This window comes from Scyliorhinus torazame, chromosome 30 (assembly GCF_047496885.1).
Source record: "Scyliorhinus torazame isolate Kashiwa2021f chromosome 30, sScyTor2.1, whole genome shotgun sequence".
Classification (NCBI taxonomy): Eukaryota; Metazoa; Chordata; class Chondrichthyes; order Carcharhiniformes; family Scyliorhinidae; genus Scyliorhinus; species Scyliorhinus torazame.
In genome coordinates, this window is record NC_092736.1 from 27,387,164 (window position 1) to 27,413,424 (window position 26,261).

The window sequence follows — 26,261 nt, forward strand, 5'->3', positions numbered from 1 at the left end:
CCAGGCACAGACTCCCTCACACACACACACACACACACAACCTCTCAGACAGACACCTTCACACAAACGCCCCACAAAGCCCCCACACAAGTCGCCCGCACACAGACACCCGCACACAAGCCCTCACAAACCCCCTCGACAATACCCCAGAACAGAGACAGACCCCCTCACAAAACTCCCCCACAAAACCAAAACCATCCCTACACACACAAACTTACAAATTCTTCCAGAGCAGAAAAAGCCCCCACACAAAACCCCTCTCAAGACCACAATTGTTCCCCCAAATCATCCCCCCCCCCACACACACAACCCCCCCAGATCAGATACTGAACATAATACAAAACCCAAACAGCCCTCCCAAACCACAGTCCACACAAACAAACCCAGAGCAGAGACTGAACCCCACACAAAACATACCCCCAGAGCAAAGACAGACCGCCTACACTGCACAAACAACCCCAAACCCCACCCATAACTATCCACAACTCCAAAAAAAGGAACAGACTCCACCTCTCCCAAACAACCACATGCACTCTCCTCCCAAAACACAGCCCCCCCCAACCCTCCCATCACCCCACATATTCTCGAATCCTCCCCAAATACTGCAGATGCTGGAAATCTTATAAATACACAGATAATGCTGGTAAATCTCAGCAAGTCTGGCAGAATCTGTGGACAGAGAAACTAGACGTTTCCGATCTCTGACCTTGGATCAGAACTCATTCTTGCAGTGTAGATCTTGGTGTTCCCTGGTTAATAATCTAGCTCCCTGTTGGGGTGCAGAAGCAAAATACAAGAAACACTGAAGTTCCTCTACAAATAACAATCCAGAGCTACAGTCGCTAACTGTGTTTGGTATACACCTTGAAAGTAAATACTCTTCCAAATGGATATATACTGGTTCACTTTATTTAATGTCCTACAGTAAATACTCTTCAAGGACTTCCGGTGGCGGCCATGGAGTGAGCGGTCGCACATTTGGTAGCTCCCACTCAAAGTGGACTTTTTTTCCGTTCAAAGGGTGGAAGTTTGGATGGAAGAAGGTGTAGAAGTGCCAGGAGAAAGTGAAACTCCACTGGTGGGGCTGGTGGATGAACCCATGGACCAGGAGTGGGTCGAGAAGAAGGGAGCTGGTGGAGCAAGAGAATCTTTCTGCGCCACAGGTCAAGGTGGCGGAGGGTAGAGGGCCTGTCCTGCCTGCCCAGTGGTCGACAGAGCAGCTGGTGGACCTCTTAAATGAGAAGTTCAACCACCAGCGAAGGGAAGCCCAGGAGGACCTAGCCAGGCTGGTAGAGCCGCTTAAAGAGGGGTTCGATCGTGTCAAGCAGAGGCTGGAGTCCCAGGGCCAGGCAATCCAGAAAGTGGAGGAGATGGCGGGGGAGCACGAGGAGCAGTTCGCCTCGTTGGTGACCGAGATGGGAGTGATGCGGGAGACACAAAAGCGGCAGAAGGAGTTGGAGGATCTGGAGAACCGCCCCAGAAGACAAAACCTGCGGATTGTGGGGATGCCCCAAGTCTTTGAATGAGCGGCACGTATGTGGCCAAGGTGTTGGAAAAGCCGATAGAGGAGGGGGCCTTTGACCGGCCCCTGGAGGTCGACTGAGCACACAGGGCACTGATGAGGAGGCCGCAGGCGGGCGAGCCTCCGAGGGCGATGGGGTGGTGCGGTTGCACTGTTTCCCGGACAAGGGGAAGATTCTCCAATGGGCGAGACAGGGGAGGAAGTGTACCTGGGAAGGGAACGAGCTGCGGGTGTACTAGGACCTGGGCGCAGAACTGGCAAAGAGGATGGCCGAGTTTAACTGGGTCAAGGCTGCCCTCTTCAAGAAGGGGGTGAAGTTTGGAGTGCTGTACCCAACCCGCCTCTGGGTGACTCTCCACAATTGAGAGTGCTATTTTGGCATGCCAGAGGAGATGATGCAATTTTTTTATTGTATGGGGTAGGGACTGGGAAGGACTGGCAGGAGAAGGAGGGCGGCACGGTAGCACAGTGGTTAGCACTGTTGCTTCACAGCACCAGGGACCCAGGTGGAGTGGGAATATCTATAGGAAGTGTTGGGACAGTTTGGGTTTGGGCAGGAGTTTGTGGAATCGGTCTGATTGCCGTATAAGACACCGGTAGCAAGTGTGCGGACGAACTGGGTGACTTTGGGGTATTTCGGGTTGCACCGGGATGCCCGTTCTCCCCCGTTGCTTTTTCCCTTGGCGATAGACCCATTGGCAATGGCGCTTAGAGCGTCGAGGGGTTGGAAAGGGATTGTGCCGGGAGTGGTTGGGGGGGGGGGGGGGGGGGGGGGGGAGGAGGGGGTCGAGCAAAAGGTTCGTATTTCGGACCCATTGGCAAATTATGGGGATTTTGGGGGACTTTGGCTGGGTTTTCCGGATACAAGCTGAACATGGGAAAGAGCGAGGTGTTCCCGATTGAGACCAGAGGGCAGGAGCGGAGGTTGGGGGAGCTGACGTTCAAGGTGGTGGGGAGCGAGTTTCAGGTACGCGGGTTTGGGTGCAGCTGCATAAGTTCAATTTTTGGAGCAGATGAAGGGATTTTAAGAGGTGGGATGTGCTGCAATAGGGCGGGGGGGGGGGGGGGGTTGGGGGGGAACGTGGGACGTGGGAGGAGGCACTGTGGAGGGTGACTGCTCCCTCGTCATGTGCAAGGCTCAGTCTCATTCAGTTTGAAGTAGTTCACAGGGTGCATTTAACGGTGGCAAGGATGAGTAGGTTCTTTGAGGGAGTAGAGGACAGGTTGTGGACGATGTGCGGCGAGGCTTGCGAACCATCCATATGTTTTGGGTGTGTCCAAAACTGAGGGAGTTCTGGCAGTTATTTGTTTTGTTTATTTATATAAATGCTTCAATAAAATATTTTTAAAAAGCACATGCCCTTCAAGAGTATTTTTGATAATGTCAATTATAACCAACTGTTGCAGCAAAGTTTGTATTGAGTGACATTGCTGGTGAAGTCAGTTAGGGGTTAAACTCCGTGTCCAATGATAACTCTCTGCCAGTCTATGCACAAGTCCATTTTTTATTATTCACTCTTGGGATGTGAGCACTGCAGTCAAGGCCAGCATTTATTGCTCTCCAGAAGCTGGTAGTGAGCTGTCACCTTGAATCACTATCGTCATCTGGGTTCCGAGTGCGGCCCCACGAGACATTTTGTTAATCGTTGCCCACACACCGGGTCGCCACATTCTGCTGATTTCCGACCTTGTAGTTTTTTTCCCCTACCGGTATGACTCAATTCATTTTTACCAATTAAGGGGCAATTTAGCGCGGCCAATCCATCTAACCTGCACATCTTTGGGTTGTGGGGGCAAAACCCACGCAGACACGGGGAGAATGTGCAAACTCCACACGGAGAGTGACCCAGGGCCGGGATCGAACCTGGGTCCTCGGCGCCGTGAGGCAGCAGTGCTAACCCACTGCGCCATCGTGCTGCCCTCCCTACTGGTATGACTGAAGTGATTCGTGCGTAAAGCGAGGGCGAGTGAAGTAAGGAGCGTGCCGATTGCTCACAGCATTGACCGTGAGATCCGTGTGCTCCCTTTGCGTCCAAAGTGTAAACATTTCTCTTGTTTTTGCCGTTTGAAATTGGCTACGGTTATATTAATATATAAAAGATTGAGCATTTTTTATAACTTGTTAGTAAACAAGCCCCAATTTCAATCGTGTGGCCCATTGAGATGAACGAGGGCCACTTATGCAGCTCACTCTCGAGTCTTTTTTAGATTTATTGTCATGTGTACTGAGGTACAGTGAAAAGCATTGTTCTGCGTACAGTGCAGGCAGATCGTTCCATACATGGAAAACAGGATATACGATAAATACTCAGGGTAAAAGATTGCCTATCAATGCTGTAGTCCATGTGGTGCAGGTACACCCACGGTTTTTTTTCTGGTGTGGTTTGATCAACTGAATCACTCGCTGGGCCATAGCAGAGTCATTTCTGTGGGTCTGCAGTCACGTGTAGGCCAGACTGGGTAAGGATGGCAGATTTCCTTTCCTGAAGAACATTCCTGAACCAGATGGGTTTTTGCAACAATCTGATAGTCATGAGCTTTTTGAAGATACTAGCCTTCCATCCCAGATTTATTAATTGATTAACTTTAAATTCCATCAGCTGATGTGCTGGGATTTGAACTATCTCTGTAGTATCAGTCAGGGCCTCTGGATCACGAGTCCAGTAACATAACTGCATTGCTACTGCCATTTCTTAACAGATTGAGCTTCCTGTCCAATGATGGTTATAATGCATTTGATCCATCTATAATCACACAGGAATTACACCAATTCAACAAAGAGTTTTGTCTTTCAGATAGTACAGTATGATCACTGAGAGTCTTGATTAACCTGCTCTGCAGATGGCATTAAACTGTACAACAGCATCTGATGACTTGTTGCCCTTGTGTCTCTTGCAGACTGTTTGGTGCTTGCTATCCAGTCGAATCACTCTCCTTTTTTCTGACACCCTCGCGCATCCCGTATGAGACGGCAGTGAAACGGGACTTTAAACCTGTTAAGGTTGGGGAATCCTTTGGACCAACGTAAGTATAGATGGGAAAGGTATACAGGCTGATTTGAGAAATATTTAGTCAGTTAAAAACATAACTGGACATAGCAACGATGGCAAATATTGGAATATTCCGCTTTTATAGAACATAGAACATACAATGCAGAAGGAGGCCATTCGGCCCATCGAGTCTGCACCGACCCACTTAAGCCCTCACTTCCACCCTATCCCCGTAAACCCAATAACCCCGCCCAACCTTTTTTGGTCATTAAGGGCAATTTAGCATGGCCAATCCACCTAACCTGCACGTCTTTGGACTGTGGGAGGAAACCGGAGCACCCGGAGGAAACCCACGCTGACACGAGGAGAACGTGCATACTCCGCACAGACAGTGACCCAGCGGGGAATCGAACCTGGGACCCTGGCACCGTGAAGCCACAGTGCTAACCGCTGTGCTACCGTGCTTCCCAAGTTTATTGAAAACATGTGTTAATGGAAATTTAGTCAGTACCTGTCCAGTTCAAGTTAACTGAAATGATCTTGGGCCCAGGTTAGATATTTTTTGCATTTTGTCAACAGTAAGTACAAGCTTTATTAATTTTTGTGATTTATTTCTCTCTCTCTTGGTGGTGGGGAACCTTCGAGTTGCAAGTTGAGTGGAACAGGCAGTCTGCACATTGATTTTGAGACCGATGCCAATTCTCTCAATCTCACAATTGGTCCTTTCGTTGTAGATGGTGGACATCCTGGTTCAGGGTGACGGTGACCATTCCAAAGGCTTGGAAAGGCGAGGAGGTGCACTTTGTGTGGGAGTGCGATGGGGAAGCAATGGTATGGCGAGATGGCATCCCCGTTCAGGTACGATAAATTGACAAAAGCAGCATATGGCAGAGGCTGGAAGTGGGAAATCAACACAGAAAACGCTGGGAAAACGCAACAGGTCTGGCTAGCCACACTTATGGAGAGAGAAACAGAGTTTGCGTCCCAAGTTGTGAGCTTTCATCAGAACTGAGATAACTAGTGAAAGGTCGTAATCAAAAATGTTAGCTGTGTCTCAATCCACAAGTGCTTCCAAACCTGCTGTATTATTTCCAGCACTAAATGTAGTGGGGTGCTAATACAGAACAGTATTAAATCCTCTTAAAAATGTCTGCTTTGGGCAGCACGGTGGCTCAGTGGTTAGCACTACAGTCTCACGGTGCCGAGGTCCCAGGTTCAATCCTGGCTCTGGGTCACTGTGCAAACTGGTAAGTTTGCACATTCTCCCTGTGTTTGCGTGGGTTTCACCCCCACGACCCAAAGATGTGCAGGGTAGGTGGATTGGCCACGCTAAATTGCCCCTTAATTGGAAAAAATGAATTGGGTACTCTAAATTTATTTAAAAACTCTCTCCAATTAATAATAATCTTTATTAGTGTCACAAGTAGGCTTACATTAACACTGCAATGAAGTTACTGTGAAAATCCCCTCGTCGCCACATTCCGGCGCCTGTTCGAGCACACTGAGGGAGAATTCAGAATGTCCAGTTCACCTAACAAGCACGTCTTTCTGGACTTGTGGGAGGCAACCGGAGCACCCGGAGGAAACCCAGGCAGACTTGGGGAGAACGTGCAGACTCCGCACAGACGGTGACCCAAGCCGGGAATCGAACCTGGGGCCCTGGCGCTATGAAGCAACGGTGCTAACCACTGTGCTACCGTGCCGCCATTAGCTCAGTGTCTGGTATTTGCTGATGTACACAGGTGTGGTGATGGGGACACTCTTTCAGTCATCTGCACTAATGTTAGTGAGTCCTCAAAGCATGTCCAGCAGCGACAAGGCACAGGTCAGGAGTGTAATGGAATATTCTCCACAACACCCAAGATTTAAAAAAATAATATATTCAAATTTTCAACAGATTTTCGACAAACCCCCCCCCCCCCCCCCACAGAAAAAATAAACCAGAACATAAGAACACCACCCGCAAGAATTATACATAGAATTTCCCCAAACTACAATAACCCCCCCTCCCCCGGGTTCCTGCTGCTGCTAACCTCCTCCTAACGCTCCGCGAGATAATCTAGGAACGGTTGCCACCGCCTGGAGTACCCCTGCACAGACCCTCGCAAGGCAAACTTTATCCTCTCCAGCTTGATGAACCCTGCCATGTCATTGATCCAGGCTTCCACGCTAGGGGGCTTCGCATCCTTCCACAGATTTTGTTGAAAATCCTCCGCCGGGCTACCAGGGACGCAAAGGCCAGAATATTGGCATCTTTCGCCTCCTGCACTCCTGGCTCGTCCGATACCCCAAATAATGCCAATCCCCAGCTCGGCTTGACCCGGGCATTCACCACCTTGGACATAGTCCTCGCAAAGCCCCTCCAAAACCCATCCAGCGCCGGGCATGTCCAGAACATATGGGCGTGATTTGCTGGGCTCCCCGAGCACCTCACACATGTGTCCTCCACCCCAAAGAACCTACTCAACCTCGCCCTTGTCATATGCGCTCTGTGAACAACTTTAAACTGTATCAGGCTGAGCTTTGCGCAAGAGGAGGAAGAATTAACCCTACTCAGAGCATCAGCTATCTCCTCCCCGAGCTCCTCCTCCCATTTGCCCTTTAGCTCCTCCACCAAGGTCTCCTCATTCTCTTGCAGCTCCTGGTAAATCGCCGATACCTTGCCTTCTCCAACCCATACCCCCGAGATCACCATGTCCTGAATCCTGCGTGCTGGAAGCAGCGGGAATTCCATTACCTGCCGTTTCACAAACGCCCTCACCTGCATATACCTAAAAGCGTTTCCCGGGGGTAGCCCAAATTTCTCCTCCAGCGCCCCTAGGCTCGCAAACGTCCCATCAATGAACAGGTCCCCCATTCTTTTAATCCCTGCCCGATGCCAGCTCAGAAACCCTCCAACCATCCTTCCCGGGAGGAACCGATGGTTCTCTTGAATCGGGGACCAAACCGAGGCCCCCACCTCAACCCCTATGACGCCTCCACTGCCCCCAAATCTTCAGAGTCGCCACCACCACTGGACTCATGGTGTACCTTGTCGGCGGGAGCGGCAACGGTGCCGTCACCAGCGCCCTCAGACTCGTGCCCACACACAACGCCATCTCTAGCCTCTTCCATGCCGCCCCCTGCCCTTCCATTACCCACTTACGGATCATCGCCACATTGGCTGCCCAGTAGTAGCCACATAGATTCGGCAACGCCAGCTCTCCTCTGTCCCTGCTACGCTCCAGGAAAACCCTCTTTACCCTCGGGGTCTTATTCGCCCACACAAATCCTGCTTACCCGTTTAAAAAAGGCCTTAGGGATCAGAATGGGAAGGCACTGAAATACAAAGAGAAACCTCGGGAGGACCGTCATTTTAACCGACTGCACCCTACCCGCCAGTGAGAGTGGCAACATATCCCATCTTTTAAAATCCTCCTCCATCTGCCCCAGCAACCACGTCAAATTGAGCTTGTGCAGGGCCCCCCAGCTCCTAGCTACTTGGATCCCGAGGTACCGAAAGCTCCTTTCCGCCCTTTTCAGCGGTAGCTCATCTATCCCCCTTCCCTGGTCCCCTGAATGCACCACAAAGAGCTCACTCTTCCCCACGTTAAGTTTATACCCCAAAAAGTCCCCAAACTCCCTAAGGATCCGCATGACCTCCGCCATCCCCTCCATTGGGTCCGCAACATACAATAACAGGTCATCGGCATACATTGATACCCGGTGTTCCTCTCCCCTCCCGAACCAATCCCCTCCAGTTCATGGACTCCCTCAATGCCTTGGCCAGCGGCTCAATTGCCAGTGCAAACAACAAGGGGTACAGGGGACACCCCTGCCTCGTCCCCCGGTACAGCCGAAAGTACTCCGACCTCCGCCGGTTCATAGCCACACTTGCCACCGGGGCTTTATATAGTAGCCTAACCCAACTGATGAACCCCTCCCCAAACCCAAACCTCCGCAGCACCTCCCAAAAATACTCCCACTCCACCCTATCGAAGGCCATCTTCGCGTCCATAGCCGCCACTACCTCCGCTTCCCCCTCCACGGAAGGCATCATAATTACATTAAGGAGCCTCCGCACATTGGTGTTCAGCTGCCTAGCCTTCACAAATCCCGTCTGCTCCTCATGAATCACCCCCGGGACACAGTCCTCAATTCTCGAGGCCAGAACCTTCGCCAGCAACTTCGCGTCGACATTGAGGAGCGAGATCGGCCTGTACGATCCATACTGTAATGGGTCCTTATCCCGCTTCAAGATCAAAGAGATCTGTGCCCTGGACATTGTCGGGGGCAAGGTCCCCATCTCCCTCGCCTCATTGAAAGTCCTCACTAGCAGCGGGCCCAGCAGGTCCACGTACTTCCGATAAAATTCTACCGGGAACCCATCCGGCCCCGGGGCCTTCCCTGCCTGCATGCTCCCGAGTCCCTTAACCAGCTCCTCCAGCCCAATCGGTGCCCCCCAGCCCAACCACCTGCTCCTCCTCCACCCTCGGGAACCTCAGCCGATCTAGAAATTGGCGCATCACCCCCTCTCCAGTCGGGGGCTCAGACCTGTACAGATCCCCATAGAAGTCCCTGAATGCCTCGTTTATTCCCACCGCACGCCGCACCGTATTCCCCCCTTTATCCCTAACTCCACCAATCTCCCTCGCTGCCTCTTCCAAAGCTGATGTGCCAGCATCCGACTCACCTTCTCCCCATACTCATACGCCGCCCCCTGTGCTTTCCTCCACTGCGCCTCTGCTTTCCCAGTAGTCAGCAAGTCGAATTCTGTCTGGAGGTTCCGTCGCTCCCTAAGTAGTCCCTTCTCGGGGGCCTCTGCATAGCTCCTGTCCACCCTTAATATATCCCCACCAGTCTCTCCCTCTCTGTCCTCTCTTCTCCCTTTGGACCCTAATGGAGATTAGCTCTCACCTGACCACCGCCTTCGACGCCTCCCAGACTACCCCCACCTGCACTTCCCCATTGTCATTGACCTCTAATTATCTTTCGATATACCCCCGAATCCGCCCGCACACCTCCACATCTGCCAACAGTCCCACATCAAGGCACCACAGCGGGCGCTGGTCCCTCTCCTCCCCCAGCTCCAGCTCCACCCAATGCGGGGCATGATCTGAAATGGCTATGGCCGAATATTCCGTCCCCTCCACTCTTGGGATTAGCGCCCTACTCACGATGAAAATATCTATCCAGGAGTAGGCTTTATGGACGCGAGGAAAAAAGGAAAATTCCCTGGCAACCGGCCTGGCAAACCTCCATGGATCCACTCCCCCCATCTGGTCCATAAACCCCCTAATCACCTTAGCCGCAGCCGGCCTCTTACCCGTCCTGGACCTAGACCGGTCCAGTGCTGGGTCCAGCACCGTGTTAAAGTCCCTCCTCATTATCAGGCTCCCTGCCTCCAAATCCGGAATCTGACCCAACATGCGCTTCATAAATCTGGCATCATCCCAATTCGGGGCATATACATTCACCAATACCACCCGCACCCCCTGCAACCTACCACTCACCATCACGTACCGACCTCCATTGTCTGCCACAATGTTCAGCGCCTCAAATGACACCCGTTTCCCCACCAGAATCGCCACCCCTCTATTCTTCGCGTCCAACCCCGAGTGAAAGACCTGCCCTACCCACCCCTTTCTCAGCCTAACCTGATCTGCCACCTTCAAATGTGTCTCCTGGAGCATTACCACATCTGCCTTCAGTCCCTTTAGGTGCGCGAAAACACCCAAGATTTTGACACCATCCAGGACAAAGCAGCGTGCCAATCACTTCCATTCACCTTAAACATTCACTCCCTCCCCCACTGACGCACAGTGGCAGCAATGTGTAACTCACCAAGGCTGTCTCGACAGCCCTTTACAAACCCACAACCACCCAGAAGGACAAGGGCAGCAAACGCATGGGGGCACCACCACCTGCAGGTTCCTCTCCAAGTCACTCAACGTCTTTTTATTTTCTTCTTTAAATTTAGAGTACCTAATTCAATTTTCCAATTAAGGGGCAATTTTAGCGTGGCCAATCCACAGGGATCGCATCTGGGACCTCGGCGCCATGAGGCAGCAGTGCTAACCCAGTGTGCCACCGTGCTGCCCATTCTCCATCGCTGTTTGAAATATATCGGCCGTTACTTCACTGTCGGTCGGTCAAAATCCTGGAATTATCTACCTAACAGCAGAGGGGACGTACCTCCACTACATGGACTGCAGCGGTTCAAGAAGGCAGCTCACCACCACCTTCTCAAGGGGCAATTAGGGATGGACAATATATGCTGACCTAACCAGCGACGCCCACATCCCGTGAAAGAATATATATTAAAAAAAAAGGTGTATTTACTGAATAAACACATTGTATTGTTCAGTAACCGAGGATGTAAAGCACTCACAGCAACAAAGAAAATACAGTCTGCTCTTGTCTTATAATTTTACCAACACATGCACAAAAAAGGTTATCCTAGAATTTACAGTGCAGAAGGAGGCCATTCGGCCCATCGAGTCTGCACCGGCTCTTGGAAAGAGCACCCTACCCAAGGTCAACACCTCCACCCTATCCCCATAACCCAGTAACTCCACCCAACACTAAGGGCAATTTTGGACACTAAGGGCAATTTATCATGGCCAATCCACCTAATCTGCACATCTTTGGACTGTGGGAGGAAACCGGAGCACCCGGAGGAAACCCACGCACACACGGGGAGGATGTGCAGACTCCGCACAGACAGTGACCCAAGCCGGAATCGAACCTGGGACCCTGGAGCTGTGAAGCAATTGTGCTATCCACAATGCTACCGTGTAAAGCTCACATGTACACATCAATATTAAATATCCACTTCCGGGTGCGGCGATGACCAGCTGAGTCGCACGTTTCGGCAGCTCCCTGTGAAACGGACTTTTGGGCTCTTGATAGGAGCCCCAACGGCAATTTTAACGGCTGAAAACACCGTGCGGTAAACCAGAAGGGTGTTCCCCCTGGACACGGATGGAAAAAGGAGAGGAAAGTGGCCGGATTGCAGCGGATCCTTTGGAACAACGGCAAGGAAGGCAAGCAGAAACCAAGATGGCGTCGGAAGGTGGCAGTTTCATATGGGGCCCTGAACAACAAGAGTTTTTGAAACGCTGCGTGGAGGAGATAAAAAAGGAAATGAAGAAAGAGTTGTTGGCCCCGATATTACAGGCGATTGAAGGGCTGAAAGAGGAACAAAAGACCCAGGAGCAGGAGCTTCGGGTCGTGAAGGCGAAAGCAGCAGAGAATGAAAACGATATACAGGGCCTGGTGGTGAAGTCGGAGATACAGGAGGCACACCAGAAACGATCTGTGGAGAGGTTGGAGGCACTGGAAAATAACGCAAGGAGGAACAACTTGAGGATTCTTGGCCTTCCTGAAGGTGTGGAGGGGGCGGACGTCGGGGCATATGTGAGCACGATGCTGCACTCGTTAATGGGAGTGGAGGCCCCGACGGGTCCGTTGGAGGTGGAGGGAGCATACCGAGTTATGGTGCGAGGATCGAGAGCAGGAGAAGCTCCCAGAGCCATAGTGGTGAGATTTCTCCGTTTTAAGGATAGAGAAATGGTCCTTAGATGGGCGAAGAAAACTCGGTGTAGTAAATGGGAGAACGCGGTGATCCGCGTCTATCAAGATTGGAGTGCGGAGGTGGCGAGAAGGAGGGCGAGCTTTAATCGGGCCAAAGCGGTACTTCACAAAAAAAAGATAAAGTTTGGAATGCTGCAACCGGCAAGACTGTGGGTCACATATCAAGGGAGGCACCACTACTTTGAGACGGCGGATGAAGCGTGGACTTTTATTGTAGAAGAAAAATTGGAATGATTGGACTACGAAAATGAACGTTTGGACAAAGTGGTGGGACGAGTGGGGGGGGGGGCGAAGAGGGATTGTATGATTAATCCTGCGGTATGGTAACTTTTCTTTCTCCCACAGGTGGTGATGGGGGGAGGTGGGGAGGGAGAGGAGATGGGGCGTTGGCCATGGGAGGCGGGGCCGAGGGAGAGGCGCGGGCTTGGTTCCCGCTCTATGATAATTATGGCGGGAATAGAGAAGCAGGAAGGAGGGGGCGCCGCACGGGGCGAGCCGTGATCACGGGGGGAAGCCGAGGTCAGCCAGAGTTTGCTGACTTCTGGGAGCAACATGGGGGGAGTAATTATGCTAGCGGGGGGTCTAGCGGGGGGAGGGGGGAATTACTGGGTTGCTGCTGCTGGGGAAAGGGGGGAGTGGGTACGGGAAAGGATGGGCGGGGGGGCACCGTCTGGGAGAAATACAGCTGCGTGGGAACTGGGCGAGAAGCTGGAAAAAGATGATGGCTAACCGGCAAGGGGGGGGGGGGGGTGGGAAGCCCCCCAACTCGGCTGATCACGTGGAACGTGAGGGGGCTTAACGGGCCGATAAAGAGGGCACGAGTACTCGCACACCTTAAGAAACTTAAAGCAGATGTGGCCATGTTACAGGAAACGCACCTGAAACTGATAGATCAGGTTAGGTTGCGCAAAGGATGGGTAGGGCAGGTGTTCCATTCGGGGCTGGATGCGAAAAACAGGGGGGTGGCTATATTAGTGGGGAAGCGGGTAATGTTCGAGGCAAAGACTATAGTGGCGGATAACGGGGGCAGATACGTGATGGTGAGTGGCAAATTACAGGGAGAGATGGTGGTGTTGGTAAACGTGTATGCCCCGAATTGGGACGATGCCAATTTTATGAGGCGAATGCTAGGACGCATCCCAGACCTAGAGACCGGAAAGCTGATAATGGGGGGAGACTTTAACACGGTGTTGGAACCAAGGCTGGATAGGTCGAAGTCCAGGACTGGTAGGAGGCCGGCAGCAGCCAAGGTGCTTAAGGATTTTATGGAGCAGATGGGAGGGGTGGACCCGTGGAGATTCAGTAGACCTAGGAGTAAGGAGTTCTCGTTTTTCTCCTATGTCCATAAAGTCTATTCACGCATGGACTTTTTTGTGTTGGGTAGGGCATTGATCCCGAGGGTGAGGGGAACGGAATATACGGATATAGCCATTTCGGATCATGCCCCACACTGGGTAGACTTGGAGATAGGGGAGGAATCAAGAGGGCGCCCACCCTGGAGAATGGACATGGGACTAATGGCGGATGAGGGGGTGTGCTTAAGGGTGAGGGGATGCATTGAAAAGTACTTGGAACTCAATGACAATGGGGAGGTTCAGGTGGGAGTGGTCTGGGAGGCGGTGGTTAGGGGGGAGCTGATATCAATAAGGACACATAAAGGGAAGCAGGAGAGTAAGGAACGGGAGCGGGTATTAGTGAGAGGCAGCACGGTTTTGTGAAGGGGAGGTCGTGTCTCACTAACTTGATAGAGTTTTTCGAGGAGGTCACTAAGATGATTGATGCAGGTAGGGCAGTAGATGTTGTCTATATGGACTTCAGTAAGGCCTTTGACAAGGTCCCTCATGGTAGACTAGTACAAAAGGTGAAGTCACACGGGATCAGGGGTGAACTGGCAAGGTGGATACAGAACTGGCTAGGCCATAGAAGGCAGAGGGTAGCAATGGAGGGATGCTTTTCTAATTGGAGGGCTGTGACCAGTGGTGTTCCACAGGGATCAGTGCTGGGACCTTTGCTCTTTGTAGTATATATAAATGATTTGGAGGAAAATGTAACTGGTCTGATTAGTAAGTTTGCAGACGACACAAAGGTTGGTGGAATTGCGGATAGCGATGAGGACTGTCTGAGGATACAGCAGGATTTAGATTGTCTGGAGACTTGGGCGGAGAGATGGCAGATGGAGTTTAACCTGGACAAATGTGAGGTAATGCATTTTGGAAGGGCTAATGCAGGTAGGGAATATACAGTGAATGGTAGAACCCTCAAGAGTATTGAAAGTCAAAGAGATCTAGGAGTACAGGTCCACAGATCACTGAAAGGGGCTACACAGGTGGAGAAGGTAGTCAAGAAGGCATACGGCATGCTTGCCTTCATTGGCCGGGGCATTGAGTATAAGAATTGGCAAGTCATGTTGCAGCTGTATAGAACCTTAGTTAGGCCACACTTGGAGTATAGTGTTCAATTCTGGTCGCCACACTACCAGAAGGATGTGGAGGCTTTAGAGAGGGTGCAGAAGAGATTTACCAGAATGTTGCCTGGTATGGAGGGCATAAGCTATGAGGAGCGATTGAATAAACTCGGTTTGTTCTCACTGGAACGAAGGAGGTTGAGGGGAGACCTGATAGAGGTATACAAAATTATGAGGGGCATAGACAGAGTGGATAGTCAGAGGCTTTTCCCCAGGGTAGAGGGGTCAATTACTAGGGGGCATAGGTTTAAGGTGAGAGGGGCAAAGTTTAGAGTAGATGTACGAGGCAAGTTTTTTACGCAGAGGGTAGTGGGTGCCTGGAACTCACTACCGGAGGAGGTAGTGGAGGCAGGGACGATAGGGACATTTAAGGGGCATCTTGACAAATATATGAATAGGATGGGAATAGAAGGATACGGACCCAGGAAGTGTAGAAGATTGTAGTTTAGTCGGGCAGTATGGTCGGCATGGGCTTGGAGGGCCGAAGGGCCTGTTCCTGTGCTGTACATTTCTTTGTTCTTTGTTTGTTCTTTGAGCGGTTGTTGCAAGAACTTTTGAGGGTGGACAGACAGTATGCGGAAGCACCGGAGGAGGGACTGTATAGGGAAAGGCAAAGGCTGCATGTGGAATTTGACTTGCTGACCACAGGCACTGCAGAGGCACAATGGAGGAAGGCGCAGGGTGTACAGTATGAATATGGAGAGAAGGCGAGCAGATTGCTGGCACACCAATTGAGGAAAAGGGGAGCAGCGAGGGAAATAGGGGGGGTGAGAGACGAAGATGGAGAGACGGAGCGGGGAGCGGAGAGTGTGAATGAAGTGTTTAAGACATTTTATAAAAAATTGTATGAAGCTCAACCCCCGGATGGGAGGGAGAGAATGATGGAGTTTTTGGATCGGCTGGAAATTCCCAAGGTGGAAGAGCAGGAAAGGATGGGATTGGGAGCACAGATCACGGTAGAAGAAGTGGTGAAAGGAATTAGGAACATGCAGACGGGAAAGGCCCCGGGACCGGACGGATTCCCGGTTGAATTTTACAGAAAATATTTGGACTTGCTCGCCCCGCTACTGACGAGGACCTTTAACGAGGCAAAGGAAAGGGGACAACTGCCCCCGACTATGTCAGAAGCAACGATATCGCTTCTTTTAAAGAAGGAAAAGGATCCGCTACAATGCGGGTCCTACAGACCAATCTCCCTCCTCAATGTAGATGCCAAGGTCTTGGCCAAGGTAATGGCAATGAGAATAGAGGAATGTGTCCCGGGGGTGGTTCATGAGGACCAAACTGGGTTTGTGAAGGGGAGACAGCTGAACACGAACATACGGAGGTTGTTAGGGGTAATGATGATGGCCCCACCAGAGGGTGAAACGGAGATAGTAGTGGCGATGGATGCCGAGAAAGCATTTGATAGAGTGGAGTGGGATTATCTGTGGGAGGTGTTGAGGAGATTTGGGTTCGGAGAGGGGTATGTTAGATGGGTGCAGCTGTTGTATAGGGCCCCAGTGGCGAGTGTGGTCACGAATGGACGGGGATCGGCATATTTTCGGCTCCATAGAGGGACAAGGCAGGGATGTCCTCTGTCCCCATTACTGTTTGCACTGGCGATTGAGCCCCTGGCGATAGCGCTGAGAGGTTCCAAGGGATGGAGGGGAATACTTAGGGGAGGAGAAGAACACCGGGTATCTTTATATGCGGATGATCTGCTACTATATGTGGCGGATCCAGCGGAGGGGATGCCAGAAATAATGCGGATACTTGGGGAGTTTGGGGATTTTTCAGGGTATAAATTGAACATGGGGAAGAGTGAGCTGTTTGTGGTGCATCCAGGGGAGCAGAGTAGAGAAATAGAAGACCTACCGTTGAGGAAGGTAACAAGAGACTTTCGTTACCTGGGGATCCAGATAGCTAAGAATTGGGGCACATTGCACAGGCTAAATTTGACGTGGTTGGTGGAACAGATGGAGGAAGATTTCAAGAGATGGGATATGGTAGCATTGTCAATGGCAGGGAGGGTGCAGGCGGTTAAGATGGTGGTCCTCCCGAGATTCCTCTTTGTGTTTCAGTGTCTCCCGGTGGTGATCACGAAGGCTTTTTTCAAAAGGATAGAAAAGAGTATCATGGGTTTTGTTTGGGCCGGGAAGACTCCGAGAGTGAGGAAGGGATTCTTACAGCGTAGTAGGGATAGGGGGGGCTGGCACTACCGAGCCTAAGTGAGTATTATTGGGCCGCTAATATTTCAATGGTGAGTAAGTGGATGGGAGAGGAGGAAGGAGCGGCGTGGAAGAGATTAGAGAGGGCGTCCTGTAGGGGGACCAGCCTGCAGGCTATGGTGACAGCCCCATTGCCGTTCTCACCAAGGAACTATACCACGAGTCCGGTGGTGGTAGCTACACTGAAGATTTGGGGACAGTGGAGACGACATAGGGGAAAGACCGGAGCACTGGGGGGGTCCCCGATAAGAAACAACCATAGGTTTGCCCCGGGGGGAATGGATGGGGGATATGGAATGTGGCAAAGAGCAGGTATAACGCAATTGAAAGATCTATTTGTGGATGGGAAGTTTGCGAGTCTGGGAGCGCTCACCGAGAAATATGGGTTGCCCCAAGGGAATGCATTCAGGCACATGCAATTGAGGGCTTTTGCGAGGCAACAGGTGAGGGAATTCCCGCAGCTCCCGACACAAGAGGTGCAGGACAGAGTCATCTCAAAGAAATGGGTGGGGGATGGTAAGGTGTCGGATATATATAGGGAAATGAGAGACGAAGGGGAGACTATGATGGACGAACTAAAAGGGAAATGGGAAGAAGAGCTAGGGGAGGAGATTGAGGAGGGGATGTGGGCAGATGCCCTAAACAGGGTAAACTCGTCGTCCTCGTGCGCCAGGCTAAGCCTGATTCAGTTTAAGGTATTACACAGGGCACATATGACTGGAACACGGCTCAGTAAATTTTTTGGGGTGGAGGATAGGTGTGCGAGGTGCTCGAGAAGCCCAGCGAATCATACCCATATGTTTTGGTCATGCCCGGCACTACAGGGGTTTTGGATGGGGGTGACAAAGGTGCTTTCGAAAGTAGTAGGAGTCCGGGTCGAACCAAGCTGGGGGTTGGCTATATTTGGGGTTGCACAAGAGCCGGGAGTGCAGGAGGCGAAAGAGGCCGATGTTTTGGCCTTTGCGTCCCTAGTAGCCCGGCGCAGAATATTGCTAATGTGGAAAGAAGCCAAGCCCCCGGGGGTGGAGACCTGGATAAATGATATGGCGGGGTTCATAAAGTTAGAGCGGATTAAGTTCGTCCTAAGGGGGTCGGCTCAAGGATTTACTAGGCGGTGGCAACCGTTCGTCGAATATCTTGCGGAAAGATAGATAGGGGAGAACAAAGAAGGCAGCAGCAGCGGCCCAGGACTTGGGGGGGGGGGGGGGAGGGAGGGATGGGGGGGGGGGGGTGGGGGGGGATGGGGGGGTGGGGGGGGGGGGGGGGGAGGGAGGGATGGGGGGGGGGTGGGGGGGGATGGGGGGGTGGGGGGGGGGATGGGGGGGAGGGATGGGGGGGGGGTGGGGGGGGATGGGGGGGAGGGATGGGGGGGGGTGGCCTGAGACAAGGCAGTTGCCAATTAGGGCTAGTTTTTATTTTTTGTTATTTAATATTTATTTATTTGTTGTTGTTTTTGTTTAAATTTAAAAAGGTCATTATTATCTGTATTGTTACAATGTTGTGTAAAGGATGCACAATGTACTGTGTTGGTTGACCAAAAATTTTCAATAAAATATTATTAAAAAAAAAATATTAAATATCCAACAATGGTGCATCTCAATTTTTATTTACTCATCAGCAATGAAGTTAGCTACATTTGCATTCCCTTTTTTTATATATAAATTTAGAGTACCCAATTCATTTGTTTCCAATTGAGGGGCAATTTAGTGTGGCCAATCCACCTACCCTGCACATCTTTGTGTTGTGGGGGCGAACCCGACGCAGACACGGAGAGAATGTGCAAACTCCACACGGACAGTTACCCAGAGCCGGGATCGAACCTGGGACCTCGGCGCCGTGAGGCCGCAGTGCTACTCACTGCGCCACCATGCTGCCCTACATTTGCATTCCCAATGATCCAAGCAGCTGATGTATTGGGCAACTCTGGACTTGCATAATAATCTTGTAAAGCTGGACTGTTCCTATATTGTGACACAAACCCACATGATTAAACTATATACTTGCTAGCTGTAGTCAACAGACAGAAGTTGGCACGGGTGGTACAGTGGTTAGCACTCCTGCCTCACAGCGCCATGGATCCGTGTTCAATTCCGCCCTTGGGTGACTGTGTGGAGTTTGCACATTCTCCCCGTGACTGCGTGGGTTCCCTCCCACAGTCCAAAGACGTGCAGCTGAGGTGGATTGGCCATTCTAAATTTCCTCTTAGTGTCCAAGGATATGAAGGTTAGGTGGGGTTATGGGAATAGGGTGGGGGAAGCGGACCTAGGTAGGCTGCTCTTTCAGGGTATCGGTGTAGACTCGATGGGCCAATTAGCCTCCTTCTGCACTGTAGGAATTCTGTATATGTGTAATATGTTTCTCGGAGCACGTCAAACACTATGAGGCTTGGGTGATATTTGTAGGATTGTTCAGATTGAAGGCCATTAGTTCGTGCCTTTCAACCTGTGATGTGCTGATTCTGCATGCATGACAAAGCTCTTAACCTATTTAGCCATTTGTACATTACTGCACAACGCAATTCTTCTAGAAACACATATGAACAAATGAACATATATATGAGTTAGGAGGAGGAGTAGGCCATTCCGCCCCTTGAACCTGTTCCACCTTTCAGTAAGATAATGGCTGACCTGATTGTGGCCTCAGCCCTACCTTCCTATCTGTTAAGTAATGGGTTAAGAGACATTCCAATTAGTTGTCTCATTTTTGTTAAGTATCCATTAATTGACACTGATATGCAAAGGGGCTTCAGGTGGCCTCTGTCAGGTGGTGTGTTAAGAGTTTTGTGCAGAGGCTGTGGAAGTGAAATAAATGGTGTTTGGTGAAAAGGAACAAGAACTTTAGACTCTTCATTTCACAGCAACTAAAACGTCCAACAATTGGTAGCAGAGGATGGTTGCTGTGCAAATGTGAAGGTTTGAAAGATACAACTTTTCCTGATCAAACCAAGGAGTGAGTGAGAAGGAAAAAAAAAAAAAGATACATGGCTGAACCGAGGATAAAGGTGGCTGGATAGGACGATCCTCCCTTATTTTCTGAAAGGGAATCGTACGACCAATGGAGAAGTGCAGTAGTTATGTGGACTAAAGTAACTGCTTTGGGAAAGAGAAAACAAGGTATGGCATTGGCTCTTTCTCTACCATATGGCAGTAAAATCCGAAACAAAGTGCTTTCTGAGCTGGAATTGGAAGAGTTAGACTCAGAAGAAGGTCTGGAGACTTTATTACATTATATGGATAAGATTTATAAGGAAGATGACTTGTTATGCGTCTGAAGCATGGTCGGATTTTGATAAGTTCTGGAAAATGGAGGCTATCTCCATGGAAGACTATATAATGGAATTTGGCAGACTATATAAAAGGCTGCAGAAACACAATCTGAAATTTCCACAGTCTGTGTTGGCTGGGTGAGTAAATTTGCAGATGACACTAAAGTCGGTGGAATTGTGGACAATGTGGAAGGATGTTACAAGTTACAGAGGGACATAGATAAGCTGCAGCGCTGGGCTGAGAGGTGGCAAATGGAGTTTAATGCAGAAAAGTGTGAGGTGATTCATTTTGGAAGGAATAACAGGAAGACAGAGTACTGGGCTAATGGTAAGATTCTTGGCAGTGTGGATGAGCAGAGAGATCTTGGTGTCCATGTACATAGATCCCTGAAAGTTGTCGAGGAGAATACTGAGATTCAGGCTACTAGACCAGAAGGGCTTGAGGTGCATAAGGAGGAGGTGTTAACAATTCTGGAAAGTGTGAAATAGATAAGTCCCCTGGGCCGGATGGGATTTATCCTAGGATTCTCTGGGAAGCTAGGGAGGAGATTGCTGAGCCTTTGGCTTTGATCTTTAAGTCATCTTTGTCTACAGGAATAGTGCCAGAAGACTGGAGGATAGCAAATGTTGTCCCCTTGTTCAAGAAGGGGAGTAGAGACAACCCCGGTAACTATAGACCAGTGAGCCTTACTTCTGTTGTGGGCAAAATCTTGGAAAGGTTTATAAGAGATCGGGTGTATAATCATCTGGAAAGGAATAATTTGATTAGAGATAGTCAACACGGTTTTGTGAAGGGTAGGTCATGCCTCACAAACCTTATTGAGTTCTTTGAGAAGGTGACCAAACAGGTGATGAGGGTAAAGCAGTTGATGTGGTGTATATAGATTTCAGTAAAGCGTTTGATAAGGTTCCCCACGGTAGGCTACTGCAGAAAATACGGAAGCTTGGGATTCAGGGAGATTTAACAGTTTGGATCAGAAATTGGCTGGCCGGAAGAAGTCAAAGGGTGGTGGTTGATGGGAAATGTTCAGACTGGAGTCCAGTTACCAGTGGTGTACCACAAGGATCTGTTTTGGGGCCACTGCTGTTTGTCATTTTTATAAATGACCCGGAGGAGGGCGTAGAAGGATGGGTGAGTAAATTTGCAGATGACACTAAAGTCGGTGGAGTTGTGGACAATGCGGAAGGATGTTATAAGTTACAGAGGGACATAGATAAGCTGCAGCGCTGGGCTGAGAGTTGGCAAATGGAGTTTAATGCAGAAAAGTGTGAGGTGATTCATTTTGGAAGGACTAACAGGAAGACAGAGTACTGGGCTAATGGTAAGATTCTTGGCAGTGTGGATGAGCAGAGAGATTTCGGTGTCCTTGTACATAGATCCTAGAAAGTTGCCACCCAGGTTGAGAGGGTTGTTAAGGAGGCGTACGGTGTGTTAGCATTTATTGGTAGAGGGATTGAGTTTCGGAGCCATGAGGTCATGTTGCAGCTGTACAAAACTCTGGTGCGGCCGCATTTGGAGTATTGCGTGCAATTCTGGTCGCCGCATTATAGGAAGGATGTGGAAGCATTGGAAAGGGTGCAGAGGAGATTTACCAGAATGGTATGGAGGGAAGATCTTATGAGGAAAGGCTGAGGGACTTGAGGCTGTTTTCGTTAGAGAGAAGAAGGTTAAAAGGTGACTTAATTGAGGCATACAAGATGATCAGAGGATTGGATAGGGTGGACAGTGAGAGCCTTTTTCCTCAGCTGGTTTATGTCTAGCACGAGGGGGCATAGCTTTAAATTGAGGGGAGATAGATATAAGACAGATGTCAGAGGTAGGTTCTTTACTCAGAGAGTAGTAAGGGCATGGAATGCCCTGCCTGCAACAGTAGTGGACTCGCCAACACTAAGGGCATTCAAATGGTCATTGGATAGACATATGGACGATAAGGGAATAGTGTAGATGGGCTTTAGAGTGGTTTCACAGGTTGATGCAACATCGAGGGCCGAAGTGCCTGTACTGCGCTGTAATGTTCTATGTTCTATATTCTAGAGTGAGCAACATGGATAGGCTTCTGGTTTTGACAGGAGTTCAGTTTACTGATAAGGATACCTTATTCGAACAGATGACAAAAGCTTTTCAAAAGTTTCTGGGGAAACATTCGATTCCGATGGCTCTGATGACCCAAATAGGTCAGCCTGCAATAAGGCAGAATATGGAAGATACACTAGTAACAGGATGGCGAAATCGTATGGCTACGAACAGGGCTCAAGACTATAGACGGAGACCGAGACAAGGAAATTATGAAGACAGAAACCCAGTTAGAACCTACAATAGGAAGATAAACCCCAGAAATGAACGAGGCATGATAAATCGATGTTTTCGATGTGACTCTCAATGCCATTATGCTTTCAACTGTCCAACTCGTTATGATAGAGTGTTTGAAGCGACACATGACACGGAAGAGTCAGAAGAGGAAAACGATAGTGACCAGAAAGAAGGCATTGTCCTATTGACAAGCAGTTTTACGCTGGTAATGAGGGTGTGGTTGCAGAATCCTTCAACTGTGCTGTATTGGGCAGTGGCTGCACATCTACTGTGTGTGGAATTGACTGGTTAAAATGTTACCTGGACTCTTGGAATGCTGAAAATCGTAAGAAGGTTAAGGAATTTGAAAGTTCCACAGGTTTCATGTTTGGGGATGGTAATACTCTGAAGTCGCTGAAAAGAGTGGTGATCCCTTGCAATATTGCCGGAGTGAATCATTTCATTAGCACGGATGTTGTATCAAGTGAGATACCTTTGCTTCTGAGCAGACCGTCGATGAAGAAAGCACACATGAAACTGGATATGGAACAGGATAAGGCAACAGTTTTTAGAAGACTGTGGACTTCCAATTTACACAGTCGGGACACTATTGTATTCCATTACTGACAAATAATTTTTCAAGTAGAGTGGTTAAGGATGTGTTAATGGCAGTTGAAAATGGGACTTTAGCTGATAAAAAGCTTGTGGTATTAAAACTGCATAGGCAATTTGCACATCCGTCTCCTCAGAGGCTGAAAAATGTATTAAAAGATGCAGGGGTAAGGGATGACGACTATACTAAACTGATAGAACAGGTTAGTGACCGCTGTGAAGTTTGTAGGAAGTACAGAAGGATACCAGCACGACCGATAGTAACCCTACCTTTGGCCAAGGATTTTAATGACATAATGACATGGACCTTAAGATCTGGGATAAAGCAAATAATATATTTATTTTGTAGATTTAGCAACCAGATTTAGTCAATCAACGATTGTACGAAGTAAAGAAAAGAGAGGCAAGGGGATTTGAAGAAAACTTAGAAGATCAGGGTTTAAGGGTAGATTCACCTACAGCAGGAAAGGTTATTTTAAAGATCTTCTTGGCTCTATTAGCCACAAAGGCATGGGAATGCAAATCTATAGATATAAAAGCTGTCTTTTTGCAGGGGCATCAGCTCCAGAGAGACATTTTTCTCCGTCCTCCTAAAGAAGCAGCTAACACAGAAGGGGTACTCTGGAAGTTGAACAAATGTGTATATGGATTAAATGATGCATCTAGAGTCTGGTATTTTTCGGTAAGGTCAGTTTTGTTAAAGTTAGGCTGTTGCCAGTTGAAAGCAGATCCTGCAATGTTTTACTGCTACTATCAAGGAAATCTTTCTGGCATTTTTATGATGCATGTCGATGATTTTTTGTGGGGTGGGACTAGTGATTTTGAAGCTATTGTAATCTCTGGTTTGAGGAAAGAATTCAGGGTTGGAAGTCAGGCTTCCGGTGCATTTAAATATATTGGACTGGAAATTGGACAGACTAAGTTAGGGGCAACTTTACGTCAGCAATCTTATTTGGAAAGCATCACCCCAATAGCAATTAGTCGTGGCCAAGTTTCACAAAAAGACGCAATAGTTTCAAAGATAGAAAAAGAGCAACTGCGAAGTTTAATTGGGCAACTGAACTGGCTAGGTAGACAGACTAGACTGGACGTTAGTTTTGATGTCTTAGAGTTGAGTACAAAAATGAATGATCCCAAAGTGGAAGACATAATAAGAGCAAATAAACGTTGGCCAAACTAAAAATGCAGGAGTGTGTTTTGAAGTTTCCGGTTTTAGGTGACCGTAAGCACTTGAAACTCATAGTTTATAGTGATGCGTCCTACGCAAATTTATGTGATGGGGTTTCAAGTGCAGGAGGTTTTATAATTTTCCTTTTGGGGAACAATGGTAAATGTTGCCCACTTGTGTGGGAAACAAAGAAAATAAGGAGAGTGGTAAAAAACACTTTGGCTACTGAGATGTTAAGCCTTGTAGAGGCAGTGGATATGGCTTTTTATATAAGTATGATATTGACATAAATTTTGGGATTAGGGGATTTGGGTAATATACCTATTGACTGTCACATTGACAATAAATCCCTGTGGGAAAATGTGCACTCTACAAAAAGTGTCAATGAAAAGAGGTTACGGATGGACATCGCAAGTTTGAAGCAGATGTTGGACAGAGGGGAAATAACAAAAATTAAATGGGTCAACAGGAGCTATCAACTGTCAGACTGTTTTACGAAAAGAGGGGCGAGTTCACAGAAACTTTTGGATATTGTTAATGAAGGCCGCTTGTTTCTGTTTCTTGAAATTTTGTTTTCACCTAATTTTTTTTCTCCAAGGAAGGGGAGACTGTTAAGTAATGGGTTAAGAGACATTGCAATTAGTTGTCTCATTTATGTTAAGTATCCATTAATTGACACTGATATGTAAAGGGGCTTCAGGTGGCCTCTGTTAGGTGGTGTGTTGTTAAGCGTTTTGTGCAGAGGCTGTGGAAGTGAAATAAATGGTGTTTGGTGAAAAGGAACAAGAACTTTAGACTCTTCATTTCACAGCAGCTAAAACGTATAACACTATTTATCCTCTATACCCTTCGACTCCCTCATTAATCAAGAATCTGTCGAGCTGAACCTTGAGGGTAGCCTCCATTGCTCTCTGGGGAAGAGAATACTACACACTAAGGACCCTCTGAGAGAAAAAACTTTCCCTGTCTCCGTCATTAATGGCAAACCCCTTATTTTTAAGCAGTGTCCCCTGGTTCCCGTCTGATCAAGTCTTTCCTTCCGGAACTTTATCCAGGATGACCATTTTTCATGGAGCAGCAATGTACTGACGACTGGATCGTTTAAGACCTTTTTCTTGCATGTGGAATTAACACATTGTCTTAATGATAATCTAACAAGATAACGTCCTGTATTTACTATTTATAGTGAAATAGTGGATGCACTAAGGTCAAAATCAGTGGTTTTGTTTGAATTAGTGAGCAGAGGAAATGTCCTCACCTATTTTGATATGACTCGCATTTTGAAACCAAGAGTAAAATTGGGTTCCTTTTTTATATATTGGAATATAATGGAGCAGGATACTTGAACATTCCTGAAAAGAGAGACATGCTTACGAATCATCTCTTCTTGCATTCATCAGGACAAATGCAAGAATACCAAACTTCAAACGATCGCAACAGGAGATTGAGTGGCTAGCCGACTCAATTGGCCAGTGTGTTGCCATGGTGAAAGCTTCAAAAAGGTGCAAGGGGTTAGCATATTTCTTTTGTTTGCCAATAATGGGTGCCTGTGTATGAATGTATGCCCCTTCTAGCAAATGTAAATGAACCATGTTATGTGGCAACCCTTGCTGCACAATTCTGAATGTGCTAATTGTTACACTAACAACCAATTGAAGATCATAAGCCGAGCTTGTAACGTGGTTCATCTATATTTGCTATAAAATATATATATTCATACTCCGGCACTGGTCTCCTGTGAACAAAGGAAAATGTTCAAATCTTCTTTGACTTACCTGGAAGCTTGGGGAGCCGATAGTTTCCGTTGTTTTCACCATGGCAACACCTTAGCCAATTTTAGCAATGTTCAAGTCCTGTGCTGCCAGGCTACCGTTTGGAACAGGATACAAAGAACAAAGAAAAGTACAGCACAGGGACAGGCCCTTCGGCCCTCCAAGCCCGTGCCGACCATGCTGCCCGACAAAGGGAAAGATGGTATAGGATAAAATACAGGAATAACATCAGGCACAGGTATATCGCAAATGCTGTAATTTAACCCAGGTCCTGTTGATGGGGAACTTTGCAAAGTCATGCTGCAAATTCTGGACATTGGATCCATACTAAAACCTAGCCATTTTAAAAGAGATTTGGCCTCTTTTAAGACATAGTATTTTAATCATGTAAAA

General features: G+C 48.7%; 1 protein-coding gene across 1 annotated transcript in view; it reads left to right on the forward strand.

Annotated features, from left to right (window-relative positions):
* Window positions 1-26,261, forward strand: part of man2c1 (mannosidase, alpha, class 2C, member 1) — a 134,473-nt gene that overhangs the window by 6,922 nt on the left and 101,290 nt on the right. The window contains exons 2-3 of the mRNA XM_072493048.1: window positions 4,421-4,546; window positions 5,247-5,370. Of these exons, the coding sequence (XP_072349149.1) occupies window positions 4,421-4,546; window positions 5,247-5,370 (250 nt within the window). The remainder of the gene's footprint in view (window positions 1-4,420; window positions 4,547-5,246; window positions 5,371-26,261) is intronic.